Source organism: Prionailurus viverrinus, chromosome D3 (genome assembly GCF_022837055.1).
Source record: "Prionailurus viverrinus isolate Anna chromosome D3, UM_Priviv_1.0, whole genome shotgun sequence".
Taxonomy (NCBI): Eukaryota; Metazoa; Chordata; class Mammalia; order Carnivora; family Felidae; genus Prionailurus; species Prionailurus viverrinus.
The window spans coordinates 75522806-75538798 of record NC_062572.1 but is presented as its reverse complement, the minus strand read 5'-3'; the positions used below and the strand labels follow the sequence as shown (position 1 = coordinate 75538798).

Below are 15993 nucleotides of genomic sequence, written 5' to 3'. Positions count from 1 at the left end.
ATTCCAGTGATGGATTGTGTTGACCATCCACTATCATTCTTGCCTTGTCTCTTATGTGACCAAAAATAATGTTTCCGAAAGAGAAGTAAATGGGGTTAGGACATGCTGTCTGTGGCCAAGGAAACAAACAAAGCAAAGTTAATTCTTCAGAATACTATTGCATAGCCACAGGCAATGGAATTGATCCCGGAGAATCAAGCTCATTACCACAAGGATCTCGACCCATCATCATTCATTCATTTGACCTGGAATGTGCATAGTTTACAAAGGCAGCCTTAAATCATCAAGAGCAACTTTGTTCGCAACTTCCTTTGTGGAAAATGATTGGTATATTATTTGAGATGATCTGTGGAAAATATATAAAGTTAGTTAACATGTATGGCTAAAATCCAAACAAATACAGTTGTAACAACTGTCTTCTCAACATATTTATAAGATCATTTAAGATTTCACTGTCATTGTGTAGGAGGAAAGATTTAAAATCAAATGCACGTGAACAAAATAGAGACAAAAAGTACAAAGATGATCTTAAATGAAGGTAGCTTGTGTTCTGAGGGGTTTTGAACTATATAGACTTTTATTTTTACATGGTATGCAAGGATTTGCAGATATTTTCACATAATATCTATAATTGTTAAGTACCTATTATGTACCAATTGTTTTGCCTATTACCACCCTTTGCAATAAACATGGGACTCATTCTCTATAACCTAGTGTTAATTTCTTCAGTTTGTATTTGAATACTTTACCCATGGTTACACAGCTAACAAAGAAACCAGTTACAGTTAAAATCTAGATATTGTTGATTCTCATCATTGTACTGTTTTTACTCAGTCTTTCATAATAGTTGAGGCAAGGAAAATACAAAGATAATTGGTTGTGGGCTCTTTTTTGCTCTTGCAAAACTAATCTGAATGTGAACTAGAAGGGAGAAAAGAAGCACAGGACCAATATCTGAATATATTTTAAGTAAAAATCAAAACCCTAACCTTAAATTACATCACGGATGCCTACAAAGAAGGCTTGAGGGTTTTAATAGAATGCCTAACGTAAAAGCATTTACGTCTTTGCTATGCTCAAACCTGGGGTTACCTTCAGTGACTCCCAATTTAGAATCACCTTTTGTGGAAGTTTAAGAGATTAAATCCATTGGAAATACCAATAAATATGAATCAGCACTAAGGTAATTATTTGGGTTAACATTGATTGACAGACTTCAAGAGCTACCATTTGATCAAGGCCTGTAAAATGCACGCATACAAGTTGACATCTTAGATTGGAGGGATAATCATCCATTGAATCAGTCTTGTAAATGCACAAACATAAAAACGGCAAATCAAAACCTGAATGGAAAATAGCTATCACCTTTTTGTTTGGAATAAATATGAAAACATACCAAAAGTGAAAAATGGTTTGGAAGCATCAAGTGGGCCTGGCCTGCCTGGAAGGACGGGGCGCTGGTCACCGGGGGACAGACGCCAGTGGCATGGCAGTGGTGTTAAACACGTGAAGGGGACTTACACTTACTCCATGAAACTTCCGAAGTTGAAACTAGAACCAGTGGATGGAATACACAAGGAGGCCAACTTGTGATGAAAATGGAATGGCACGGGCTGCTGTGGGAGGTAATCGAGGTCTCCTTACATTCGAAGCACCCTCCTAGAACCTAATAACCACCATTCAGAACATTCTGGGAAGGGACACAGGCACACAGGTGGCGGACATCCCTGGACTCTTAGCTACAGCATTCACTTATGCGTCCCGATGCCCATGAGTCTTTAAATCCTTTTATTCTTGCTATATTTTGAATCTGAGCAATTAGTATGATTTATGTGGTCCCTCCCCTCCCCCCTGAGTTATTTCCTTCTGTACTGTTTTGGATTATGTAACGGTGATACTTCATATCAGGTTGCTTTTAGATAGCGTGTGCTTCATTCGGTTCTGTGAACTTGGTTGTTGTCGGTTCAGATTCTGATTGTCGTTGCTTTCTTTGGAGATACTCTTTTAAAACATTTGGCAGCAAATGAGTGAAGATTCTGCTTTGTGGGCTTTTTGGTTTTGGATGGGGAAAAAATTAAACTTTTTGATTCATAACAGTAAAAATTCAGAGGTAAATATTTTTAGGGTCAGACCCACGATCCTGCATACATTGTTCGCCTGACAATAGGCGGAGAGCCTAACTACTTGAAAATGCAAACAAAAATGTAAGCTACTCATGTTCCTCTTGGTTTGCAAATGCTGAATGGTTTTGCTTTAAGGCACATGCCATAAAGTCAGCACTTGCTGTCTCGTTGTCACTGGTGCAACATCTCCGGACCCTCGAGTAGGCAGTAGTAGTTACTAAAATGCTCAGCAGTGTTTCTTCCAGACCAAGTCATCATGCTGTATTCTGTAATTTTATTCATGGAAACGTAAAGAGTGTTTACAGTGCAGTATCTTTCTAGGATCAGAATAGTGGGAGGAAAAATGGAAAAATGTCCAAACCTCTTTGCATGGCAATGATGGCATTACTGGTGTGTTTAATAAAACCTTTATTGGTACATTTTCCGGTGTGGTGGCATTGGCAGAGACGGTCCCCCTTTGGATTTGGAGCTCAGCAGCTGATGAAATACAGTAAACATTAATCTGGGATGGGCTGCCAGTTTTGGAAAGCCAGGTGACATTTTATTATATTTGTACCGAGCAGGGGCTGTGTCCCATACTGCCGTAGCTTCCGCTGTCAGAGGCTTAGCTGGCATTATGGAAAAAAAAATGGCAGGCCTGAGAATCTTATCCCCTGAAATGAAAGTCGCATGCCAAATTGAAATTCCTGTAGGATTTCCGATAGCAATGGGGGAATTGAGAAGCCCACAATTAAGCATATGGGCATTAAGATAATTGTCAGATCTGTTGGCGGACATGATAGAAGACAGATGGGTACGAATCAGTGCGCTCCACTGCAGCACCCTGGGAGACAATTTGACGTTTTACCTGCCTGAGCTACTCTGCCATATTTGTCACTGAATGTACAGCACGGCATCTTACTGAGTGTGAAGTGTTTTGCAGGGTTCTGTAGGTGCGTGTGCGGTCCTTCAGCGCCCTCTAGTGAAAGGCATCTGGGAGTCTTGTTTTTCAAAGGCCCGTGTTCCTTCGGCTGGTCCTTGCTGCCCCTGGAAATAAACTCTACCGTTCCTCTCCCCCTTTCAGGTTGGGGCCCATCGTGAAGACGGTGTGGCCCTGAGAGGCAGCCATTCTCTTGTGCCAAACCAGGTTCCAGTTCCACAGCTTCCTGTCCAGTCTGCAACTTCCCCGGATTTGAACCCACCCCAGGACCCTTACAGAGGTAGGTCTGCCTCCGAAGGCCCTTCCGACCTCACTTAGACAATAGTGAATCCAGTGTTGATCCCAAGCTTACTTGGCATACACTCCTCAGGAAGCACTGGCAGAAAACCAAGAATCAAATTTGGTACAAAAATGGTAAGCAAATGGGAAAGCAGTTAGAACGTAGCCGGCTAATTGTGTTTCTTCAGTAACTGTTTTCCTCAAACATCCTCTGAAATCCTGGTCCTATTTCAGCAGGGAATGAGACAACAGACTGATGAGAGGAAATTTTATTTTAGCTATTTCCACATTTTACTCATTCAGGTCCTCTAATGTGGTTAGTTGTAGCCTGAAAATGATATTTCCAAATGAATAGGAAGGAAGGAAATTGTTTTTGTCGTTTAAGATGGAAGGAAATGTAGGTACATTTAAAAACTGGAACTTGGTGGAATGATTTTCACTTCTCGTCTCGCCCCATAATGATTGCCTCAAACCACGGACCCCACTCAGCTTTTCATGACCCCAGGAAGTTATACCACAGGAGCCAGACCTGGGTCCCATGCTCCCTGTGCAACTGGCTGGCCCAGTGACTGGCAGACACTTAAATTCTCATCACCCACCCCTTCCCATGTTTAGAGTAAAGGTGATAACACTGCCCCAGGAATATGCATAGGCTTTTTACCACTGGCTAAACATTGTACAAATTGAGTGTTAATTATGTGTGTGTGTGTATGTGTGGGTGGGTGGGTGTGTGTATGGAGAGAGATAGAGAGAGAGTCAGTGCTTCTTAAACCTGAGTGTATATAAGCGTGACTTGAGGACCTTGTTAAAGTGCAGATTCTGACTCAGTAGGTCTGAAATTCTGCATCTCTAATGGGCTCTGGTGATAAGGATGCTTCTGGACCACAGACCAATTTTGAGTGACTACACAAATTACAAACAGAGGAGAATACCCAATAGGCATGCTTATACCTTAGAAATAAGTGGATACATGAGGGTCACGTTTTAAAATGTATTGTGGTCTTGAAAGTTGAGCAGTGATAAAGCTAAAATTTCTTCAGTGAGCAGCTAACTGCTTTCCATATGTACCATTTTTAAATGCTGATTACTCCTTGAGGATAAGAGAAACCTAATTTCAGAATATCATTAGGGTATCTATTGAAGTCTTGACTGCACATATTTAGCGTACTCCCTGGGAATTATATTTTAAGGACATTTTTCTATTAAATCATTGCATATGGAAGAAACTCAATATAATAGCTGATATTTACTTGGGTTCTTAATCAGAACATTGCGGTGTGTGATTTTCATGATTATGATTTTCATTGCAATTAAGTTGATGTTTTGTAGACAGTGAAATTACCATCTACTCCAAAAGATTGCAAAATAGAATTTAACCTCAGAGCCAATGCAGGGAAAACTTGCTTCCACAGGTGCATTTTTGAAACTTCACCAGATCGCATGGAAACAAATGCGGCAGAAGAATCACAGTTCAGCAGCATGAACTATATGGCTGGCAGCTCGCGGTCTGCAGTGTGTGTGCGTGTGTGTGTGTGTGTGTGCGCGCGCGCGCATCTAGTGTTTGGCAGAAACATCACCTGCTCTCTCTCTCTCTCTTCCGTTAGGCATGCCGCCAGGATTGCAGGGCCAGAGCGTCTCCTCCGGCAGCTCTGAGATCAAATCCGACGACGAGGGGGATGAGAACCTGCAAGACACGAAATCTTCCGAGGACAAGAAGTTAGATGACGACAAGAAGGATATCAAATCGATTACTAGGTCAAGATCTAGGTAACAGTATATGATACTGTCGCTTCATTTAATTCCTTTATTGGACTTTGATGAAGTGAACAGAACAGGAAGAAACTATTCAGTTTTTTCCTGGCAGGTAAATCGACAGCTGAAAAGAAAATTAAAGGCCTGCTCTAGAGCTACCGAGGTATCGTTTGAGATACTGGTACTCTAGTGAAGCCTACAGTGTCTTTGCATTTGTGAATTTGGACACAGTGCTAATTACACACGGTAAAAACAATTTGTAACTGATTCAAGTGCAAACAGTTGATTTTTAAAATGATGCATATTCTGCAAATTTGGTCCGAAATGATCTTTCCAAAATATTTCTAAAAAAGAGATCTTAGCCGTGTTAAAAACTCCATTGAGGTATATGCAACTATGACTTTTTTCTGATCTTGAACATGAGAATATACTGATTTCCCAGCTTTATCTTAAATATGTTGATCTATCTAATAATAATACCTAAACTGCTCGCTTTTTTCTCCCAGATACTCCCTTCTACAGAAAATACAACTGCAGGAAAATAGCTTCTGGTTGGTTTTCTTAAATATCCAATATCTTTAAATTAGAGTCTTTCTCGTGGAATGTTAACTCTAGTCTGACGATCAGATGGTTTTCGAACACCGTGGCACCCCTGTGCTTTGCTTTAGTTCCCTTGGGTTGTTTCCATTTGTAAATTAAATAAATTGTACCACGACTACACTTCCCCCTTTTAGAAGCTGTCATTCTCGGGGTTAGAGCTAATGCCCTTTAGGAATTAAGAACATGCCACTTTCTCATAATCGCCTTTATAATCATTGGGATAAATTGTAGGACATCCCCTGCTAAAATTTCCAGAAAATGGTACAAGCTTCTTACCCCTTACCTCCCACCATCACTACAGACTCTCCTGACTCTTGGCCACATTGGTGAAATTTTAAGGAGGGGCTTTCGAATCCCTACCGTCTTCTCTGCCACTCCCGTCAGTTCTCAGTAATTCAACTAGTGGCCGTGACTTATGCATATTAGTAGATTCTTGGAAGTTTCCGTACGACGTTTCACTTGCTGTTAAGAACCTTCTTATTGAAACGGTTATTCTTGTGACATTTACCTAATGCCTCCCAAACTGGGATGTGAGACAATGCTAGGTAGTTTTATTTGCAAAATCAACCTATTTACTATTTATAAGTGAATAATCGGGCCTAATTAGTTACTAGCCTGAATACCTTTGGAAAACAAGTTCCCACTTTCAGACCCACTCTGTGAAAGCTGTGACACCTGTGTGATGTTTAAAAGTGTTACTCAAAATTTTAACTTCAGGGAAGGGCCACCACAGACTTGGCTGTGTTCTCTTTTCACTTGTTACAACCTGTTTGTGTAATGGAATGTGGACGTGAATTAACGGTAACCTTGACTTGGCTGCCATCAGCAGAAGTTAGGCGTGGTGGGGAGGAGGGTTCAGCAGAAGTGAGGAGGCTTAGATGACACTGAAAGAGAGCCATTTCCCACAGGTTCAGTCCAGTTGTGTGTTCACCAGCACACATCTATGGCAGACGGTCCCATCTGGCAGGGAGTATATGACCCATAGGGAGATGAGCCAAGTCTTAAGGCATCTTTCTTTGGTGTCTTCCTCTTCCCCTCCCTTACAAGTGTTGTTGGCTTACATACATCATCTGTATTTGCAACATGTGCTTGCAACCCAAAGAATCCCACTCCCATTTGTGATTGATTGGAGCTTCTCAGCTATAATTGGTCCTTATTGCAATTTGGAAGCTACCCAGAGATTCTCCAAACTGGAAGATTCAGAGCCACGCATGTTAAGCCAACATTCATTAAGTGTACATTAAATTGACTAGATAACTTACCCCATGTTCTCCTGCTCTGAAATATTGTGATTAACACCTTTATTCTGTGAACATTTCAGATTTGTGGAATTTTAAAGTAGAGGTTAACCATCATGGTCATTTAGATGAATGCTTGGACCTCCAGGTTAAGATCCTTACAGGTGGTCACCTCCATATTGTTTCATATAATGAGGAGCCTATTACTTTTTCAGTGAAGTTGACCTCACTTTTTATATCTCTTATGACATCTCTTATACCCAAAAAGCTTCTTGCTCATGTTAACTCAAACTATAACACTCAGAGGCATGACAGCCAGAAACAGACAGAAGGAATATTGCCTTTCCAGACTATACTGGATCCAACCATGCCTTTGCTATGAAATGTAATATTTTGGTTCTAACCATCAGAGATTAGCTTTTGGGCTTCATTTTTGACTCATGATGAGGTCATGGTCATTTATAACCAGTAGCTGTTTGGTATTTAGTCCATCGTATTGTTTGCTTTGCACAGTGCGTGTCAACTCAGATTTTCCCAACTTGTTTTGGGGGCTCACAAATGTCCATGATGTTAAAAGCCATGGAGATCATGGTTTTTCTAGCCTTTTTATTTAACACATGGAGAAAATGAGACTCAGATACATTGAGTGGAATAGCCATGCCTTCAGAGCTAGTTATTAGTGAAACATGGACAAAAGTTCTCTGTCTGCACTCTCATTGCTCTGGGGTCTTGAATGTAGGGCCTTCTTACTCCTGTTTCAGCTGTATCGTGTTCATTCTGACCTGTCCGAGTCTTTTCTCAAGCACTTGTTTTCCTCAGGTTCCAGATGTCACAGTATGAAAGTTAAAAACGACAGCACACACACCTTCAGTCTGTGTAAAACGCTCTGCTTTGTGGCCATGCAGACTAGCCTCGAGGCTAAGTTGACCGTGGCCTTGCTTGGCAGAGTGTAGCCTCGTTGATAAAAAGCCGCGCTTGCCCTTTACCCCCTACATCAGCATGGGCACACAGTGGGCCCTAACTTTAACCCCTCTGGTTTTGTTTGGGTTGAATGTCTGGGAGAAACGGAATGTCTCGTGTATGGATTGTCACAGCCATCTATAGCAGTCCCAAGTTCAAGTGGATGTAAAATCCTGCCGAGGACAACAGCTGAAGATGGACACATCCCCAGAAAACTCTGGAAGAAAACAAAACCAATTTAGAGACTTTCTTTGTCCCCACACCATTAGAAAATGTCGCATCCCTTTTGTCCCCCAGCAATAACGATGACGAGGACCTGACACCGGAGCAGAAGGCAGAGCGTGAGAAGGAGCGGAGGATGGCCAACAATGCCCGAGAGCGCCTGCGCGTCCGCGACATCAACGAGGCTTTCAAGGAGCTCGGCCGCATGGTGCAGCTCCACCTCAAGAGTGACAAGCCCCAGACCAAGCTCCTGATCCTCCACCAGGCCGTGGCCGTCATCCTCAGCCTGGAGCAGCAAGTCCGAGGTCAGTGCCCCCGCCGCCTCCTCGTAGGGGTCACGGCAGCCTGCGGCTGCAGGGAGTAGGGATCGACTTGCCGGCCTGGAGCAGGAGCAGAGAAGCAGCCCCATAAGCATGGTTCAGAGTCACGGGGTCAAGTGCAGATCACCTCTGAATCTGTAAGGCAGCCCCCCTCTCTCCCATGGCTAAGGTACAGGATGCTCTTACAAGTAAGACGGCACCACAGTGCTTTCGTACGTACTCTCAGGAATCCACGTTTGGTATCTTTGTTTTACCAGCTTTCTTATCCTGTGAAGCTGTCCAGCTTGTACTGGTGACCCACCAAATGCATGGCTATAGCGTGCCTTTGCTGGCTCTTCCTCTCACTGGGTGACGTGGAAACCCCGATAGAGGGTCAGCAGACAAGAGCGCATTACTGCCCTCTATCAGAAGCCGTGGGCACTAACCACATTCTTGGCTTCACTCTTCCAGAGAGGAATCTGAATCCGAAAGCCGCGTGTCTGAAAAGAAGGGAGGAAGAGAAGGTGTCCTCAGAACCTCCCCCGCTCTCCTTGGCGGGCCCGCACCCTGGAATGGGAGACGCGTCAAACCACATGGGACAGATGTAAAAGGGCAAGTGTGCTCTCTGCCATTTCGGAAATCCCTTCCTTTGTCGCCCTCCTCCCCGAGGCATCAGCCATAAACGTCAACATTCGCCCCAGTTAACAAATTTTTCCCCTTTGGGGAAAAAAACCCCAGTTTAAAAATAAAACGTTTACTTCCTCTGTTTTAGGTGTATGAATTAATTTTCCTCTCTTTTTCCCTTCTCAGGTCCAAGTTGCCACATTGCTTCATTAATACAAGAGACCACTTCCTTAACAGCTGTATTATCTTAAACCCACATAAACACTTCTCCTTAACCCCTTTTTTTGTAATATAAGACAAGTCTGAGTAGTTATGAATCGCAGACGCAAGAGGTTTCAGCATTCCCAATGATCAGAAAACCGAAAAACAAACAAAAAAAAAAAAGAAAGAAAAAAGTGCAACTTGAGGGGTGACCCTCTAACATATCATTCAGAATGTGCAAAGCGGTGTGTGCAGGCTGAGACGCAGCCCAGAGACTGAATGGCAATCTTTCCACACTGTGGAACAATGCATTTGTGCCTAAACTTCTTTTGGAAAAAAAAAAAATATAATTAATTTGTAAGTCTGAAAAAAATATTTAATTTAAAAAATTGTAAACTTGCAATAATGAAAAAGTGTACTTCTGAAGACAACTACATGAACGTTTTTGTTGGTATTCAAGTCAGCTAGTGTTTATTATTACCGGATATCGAATAAGGGAAGCTCGGCTGCCCTCGTAACAAAACCAGCAAACGTCCTGATGACAACAAAGTGATGACATTAGCCATTCCTTAGGGTAGGAGGAACAGATGGATCTTATAGACCTATGACAAATATATATATAAATATATATATAAATATATATTAAAAATTTAGTGACTATGGTAAGCTTTTGTTCATTTGTTTCAGACTTTTTTCTCCTGTAAAAAAATAGTACTGATTAACTTTTTTAAAAGAAAGATTTTACTGTAAATACGGATTTTTTTTCTTTTTTCTGTTTTTTTTCCTTTTCTTTCCTTTTTTTTTTTTTTTTTTTTTTTTTTTGGTCTTTCTGTCCCTTTCCCTGGTTTGTTATCGTAACCTGTAGTGCCGACTCTGCTTCTGGAGAGGTGACGCAGGATAAAATGCTGACCCTGATGTTGTTTTTCATTCATAAATAAGTAGAAAGTTGTTTCTCCAGTCTTTTGGGAACACAGGACTTAAAAGTCACATCATGTGTAGATATTACAAGCAGCATTACCAAGACATGGCAAAAAGAGTTTGTCTGAACTGTAATGTTGCGTTTGTGACCCTATTCTGGGATTTTCAGAGGTACAAGGTTAGAATGCTACAATGTTACCACTGTGCCTTCCAATGTTTATATCATCGGAAACATAACATAATCAAAGTGGCTGTGATTTAACAAAATGATTAAGGTGTTACCTACATGTGTAGCCGAAGTAGTGTGCAGTGAGGCGTTTCTGAATACATGGTCAGATTTTTGGAAAAAAAACAAAACAAAACAAAAAAAAAAACAAGTAAAGTTCAAAAACCATCAAATGAGAAAATTGCAAGTAGTGTGACAGAGCTGATTGATTTTGTTGCTTTCTTGATTTTTTGTTTTCAAAATGGGTTTACTAAGATGTAGATGACTTAACTGCCTCCTCCTTCGTCTGAAAAAATGCCAATATTCAATCATCATGCAGCATTATAACAAGCCTTATAAGTCCTAAAGCATTAAGTTGCACTTTCTTGAGGAGGGGTAGTGCAGTATTTCTCTGGCCAGTATGAATGAAGTTTATACTTAACATATTTGATAGAAACATAGATCAAGCTATGGCACAGCAACTCATCAGATAGCTAGCTTTGACGTCTGGGCACAATTGAACCAACTTCCATCGTGAATCTTTATAATGATTGACTTTGGTGTATAGTGTGCAGTAAACAAATAGTGCTCCTAGTTAAGTACTTGTCAGCATCCTTTTGTCTCTAACTCGTTTCTATTTTTACAGCCACACAATCTTGGCATGTATTAAGAAAAAAAAAATCCCTGTTCAAGTAGTTTTTCCACCTATCAGCACTGAGTAAATGCCATAAATCCATCGAAATGGTCTAAATGTTCCATCTGTTCTCCTGTTTTGCCAGTTATATAGTAATGAAATACATTTGTAAATTTTATGCAACAAATGGCAAACGTATCATTATTTTGAAATCGTGTATGTAAAAGTTATATTTTTACATGTAGACTCTTGTTATTATGTGTTTTAATACATTGTATCAGTTTTTGTTGTTTTTTTTTAAACTGTGTGGTTTAAAAAACGTCTCATTTAAATGAAATAGTGAGCTACAAGAATCTGAATTTTATGTTCATTTCCGAAAATGTAAGAACAAATAAGATAGTTACCACGTGGTCATCTTTTACAAACCCATAAACATTTTGATTAGCTGTGTGTGTGTTGAAAACTGTAAATATGTTCAGTAGCGATAAAACTAAAATACTTTGATTTGTTGATAAGTTCCTAAAATGTGGAGGTGGATTAAAAACTTAGGAGAATAGCAGAAATCAAACTTCATGAAGTTATGTTGAGACTTTCCTGTGAAATGTACGAACAAAGGGGCTCAAAGAAGGGCACGGAAGACAACATTGTATACTCTCCCCTCCTCCTGAACAATGGCAACCATGTGTACTTGTTCCCTCAGTATGTTCAAGATTTCCTTTTAGTGGTACATTCTGTACTCATTTTGTATAGTCTACCAAGGCGGGTATCCCTAGGAACAATATTATATAGGAAGCAGGTATACTCTGATCACATTCAGGATAAGTGTACAGAAGAAAATACGGTGTTTACTCTTTAGGGAACTGGAAATACTCCCTGCATTGATGTACATTTTAAGAATGGCACTTTTGATACGTGTTATCATAAAGGTGCTTAATAGAGCTGATTTAAAGTTTTTCAAACCTGTAAGCAAAGCAAAAAATTAAATTGTAGTTGATTATTTTTTAAATTGGTGCTTTATATTTTGTTCTCAAACAGAGTTAAAAGCTGCAATTTATTGTTCACCAGCTTTGATGTATTCATTACTCAGTAATGTAATACCTCTATTGTTGAATTCCCTTTGGAAATAGGCGAAAAACTTTCTAATGGCCACCAAAAGCTGCTCACTACTTTTTGCTTGGTGGAGAGACAGGATCTGCACCTATACCTATTAATTGGGTTGTATCCCCATTTAAAAAAAAAAAGGTGAAAGGGAATGTGGCCTTTTTAGTGTGTTTTTTCTTGTCGTTGTTTTGTAATTATCAAACCCAGGTAAGATATTGGTATCCTGCGCTGGATTTTCGAATGAAATTTAGCAGAAGACAGTTAGGATGAAAGTACTATACAGAATTTCACAAGGGTCCATACTATACCGCATACCTGATGCTACTTAGGCTGGGAATCTGTTGGAGAGACTTGGACTTTGAAAGCAACTTGGAATAGTTGATCCACCTCCACATTCAAGTAATTTATGAATATGCAGAATAGGGATCTGTTCATCTAGAAACTTTTACCATTTGTCTTCTGTGTATAGCTGCAAGGAACACTAATGTTTATACAACTGTCAGTCCACCCAGTAACACAACTGGTTCTGATTCAGTCTTCCGATTCCTTTCTGTTTTTCGCTTTTTCCTACTTCTTGGTTGTTGTTTTTTTTGTTTGTTTGTTTGTTTGTTTTGTTTTTTTATTCGTGATCTTTATTTTGATGAGGGGTTGGGGGGTGGGGAGGGAGTTGAACCAAGACTCGGGGTTAAGAGGATTTTCGTCTTGGATCCAACAGGCAGAATATGATCTGTGTCCAAAAGTGAACTTGAGTCAGGAATGAAACCATTTCAGCATAAACAAGCACAAAAATTTAGTCTGCTGGCTGACTGGAAACAAAAAAAAAAAAAAAAAAAACACAAAACAAAACAAAACAAAAAGGTCAAGATGGAATATGATGAATTCCAACACAATGGGGCACCAAGGCCTTTAGGCCTCTCTTTTTATTTTGCTTTGGTTTTGTTTGTTTTTCTTTAGAGACATGCTCTTTCTCATGGGACTTGAAGTGGATTCATCTTTGTGCAGTGCTGGTTTTGCCATCCTCATTTCAAGTATTATAGACATATGTAATGGTGAAAATATATGAACTGTGGCCTTTTTCATTCTTGTTACTTGTGATGCAATTAAGTGAAGATAAGAAAAAAAAGCAGAGATTTACCATGTATCAGTGCCTGGCTTTTTGTTATAAAGCTTTGTTTGTCTAGTGCTCTTTTTGCTATAAAATAGAGTGTAGTACACCCTAGTAGGAAAAAAAAAACTAAATTTAAAAATAAAAAAAATATATTTGGCTTATTTTTCGCAGGAGCAATCCTTTTATACCATGAATATTACAAAAAAAATTGTCAGATTCTGAATATTTCTTCTTTGTAGATTTTTGGAATCATTATGAGTAAAAGTTTGTTACTTTATTTTACTATTTAAAAGATGTTATTTTACCATGTGTTACTGAGATGAAACTGTATGGTAGCTTTTTTTGTTTTTTTGTTTTTTTTTTTTGTTTGTTTTTGTTTTTGTTTTTGTTTTTTAGTTGTAGGTCGCAGCGGGGAAATTTTTTGCGACTGTACACATAGCTGCAGCATTAAAAACTAAAAAAAAAATTGTTAAAAAAAAAGGGAAAACATTTCAAAAAAAAAAAAAAGATAAACAGTTACACCTTGTTTTCAATGTGTGGCTGAGTGCCTCGATTTTTTCATGTTTTTGGTGTATTTCTGATTTGTAGAAGTGTCCAAACAGGTTGTGTGCTGGAGTTCCTTCAAGACAAAAACAAACCCAGCTTGGTCTAGGCCATTACCTGTTTCCCATCTGTAGTTATTCGATGAAGTCATGTACATGACCGTTCTGTAGCAATAAATGTGCCATTTTTATAAACTGTTTCTGACACTTGTTTCATTTCATTTTGCATTGTCCATATAGCTCTGATTCTCTTCTGTCAGTAAAACCACATCTATATTTCATTTTCCAAGTGTTGGAGGTATTGACAGCTTAACAAACAAAACATACAAAAAAAAAATTTTTACAAAAACAAATTGAAAAGCAAAGCACATGATTGACCAAGGAAGAGATGCCCTTAATGAAAATGGAACGGGATGCATGCAAAACAAAAAGAAAACTGTCTAGAGGATTAACTAATTGGAGGAATATAATTAATGTGCGTGTAACACTGAAGCTATGCATTTGAAGAGCTCTGAACTGCGCCACTGTTTTCGGTTACGCTGCAGCTTGCTAAGTCAAGTCAGCCTTAACCATTTGGATCAGTTGGTCGACTGTCTGGCAGAACCTTCTCAGCTAGATCTTTTCAGTTAAAAATCTAAGATTTATTTTGTATCACTTTGTTAAGAGCTGGATATTGTTAACCACAATTAATATTACACTGTATTTATACTTTCTCAAACTATACCCACCCCATCACTTCTGGTTGACTCTGTTGACTATGAATCCAGATGTAAACAACCAGATGTTTTTGTTTTTTTTTTCTAACTTGTACAAACTGACGCGTGTCACCTATGATGGGAGGGAAAAAAATGTACAGATTAAAATTATTCAGTGTTATGTACTGTAAGTTAATATTTTTGTAGAATGGACATCGATCTACTTTGCAAGACTTGGAGGCTGTTTCAACATTGCATTGTAGAAATGTAAAGTAATGTATGCAATGGAAAGGAAAGCCTGTGGTAGATGAGCACTTCATAACAGAATGTTCTGAGCGAGTACGTGGTATTTGGGGATGTCTCCATATTGCTCTTGTATTCTTTCTGATGGAGTTTAGTGACTAGTTTACCTAAAGGAAAATGTTATAACGCCATTTGGGTTCACATGTGAAGTGCCCTCCATAGCCAAATGTTGGGATTTTTTTCTTTTTGGTTGGATTGTTTGCAGATATTTAAATTTTATGAAATTTCCAAAGATTTTGGTTGATAACCCCTTTTTTCTTCCCAATGATTTGAGATGTTCTTATGTTCTTACTGTGTGTTTTAAATATATATAAAAGAGCCACAAGCATTTAGTCTTTTAGTTATTATATTTGACCATATAACTAAAAAGGGGGAAAATGAGCTTGGGCACCCACTTCAGTGTCTGTTGTATAGTCTATTAACATGATGTTTTACTTAAAAGGACCACATTAAACATTAAGCTTCAACTTTGGTTCACTTTTCAAAGGGAAATTAAATTGTTGGAGAAACTAAAATAGTATCCAAAAGCTAAGAAGAACCCTATAATGTTAGAAATGAAGGAGGGAAGAATATCCAAATGAATTGAAACAGGGAATCTTTTTTTTTTTTTTTTTTTTTTGCCTTGCAATTGGATCTCCTATAAAACCAAGTGAAATTTTTATTCTAAGCTTCAATTGTAGACCTTTTTTCTCTGGACTAACAGCCTAAGACATGACATTTGTGAGCCACTTTAAAGGAGACCATGAAAACAACAAAAGCTGGTGTGCATCTTATATTCAAATGACTCCCAGGACCACACATTTTAAATTGCACTTGGGCTCCTTAATGCTCTGCCAGCCAGAAGACCTCATGTTCAATAAGGCAGACTCCTACTTCAAACTAGTTACAAGTCTACATGTTCACTGGTCATGGTATGTGTCGTAAAGAAATGTGGCCAGTCTGGAAAGGACTAGAAGGGCAAAAAGAGCTTGAAATTGGTAAAATTTGATGAACAAATGTGGCCTCAAATCTTCAGGAAAGGAAGGCTCAGTACCACAGCTGGGAAAAACACTAGTTACAACCTTAAGTACACCGAGGGGCAGCCTTAGAAATACATGGGGTGCTGTGTGGTCAAAACAGTCAACCAGCCAGCCACTATCTAGGTATTTTCTTTGAATGCTAGACATTATGATACTGAATTTGTGCCTAAATATAGCAAGTATCTTATACTTGAGGTTTTTTGCCATGGAAGGTGTGTATCTAAAGCAGTGCTTCTTGACATTTTTGAGTT

General features: G+C 39.3%; 1 protein-coding gene across 22 annotated transcripts in view; it reads left to right on the top strand.

Annotated features, from left to right (window-relative positions):
- TCF4 (transcription factor 4) overlaps positions 1–9879 on the top strand; it is a 351095-nt gene extending 341216 nt beyond the window's left edge. For 15 of the 22 annotated variants that reach the window (XM_047826990.1, XM_047826973.1, XM_047826974.1 and 12 more), the window contains 5 exons: positions 3187–3322; positions 4926–5088; positions 8169–8398; positions 8864–9004; positions 9203–9879. In XM_047826990.1, the coding sequence (XP_047682946.1) occupies positions 3187–3322; positions 4926–5088; positions 8169–8398; positions 8864–9000 (666 nt within the window). In that variant the 3' untranslated portion in view covers positions 9001–9004; positions 9203–9879. Of the gene's footprint in view, positions 1–3186; positions 3323–4925; positions 5625–8168; positions 8399–8863; positions 9005–9202 lie in introns of those variants that run through there. The other 7 variants (XM_047826977.1, XM_047826978.1, XM_047826976.1 and 4 more) reach the window with 2 other exon arrangements.
- The last annotated feature ends 6114 nt before the right edge of the window (positions 9880–15993 follow it).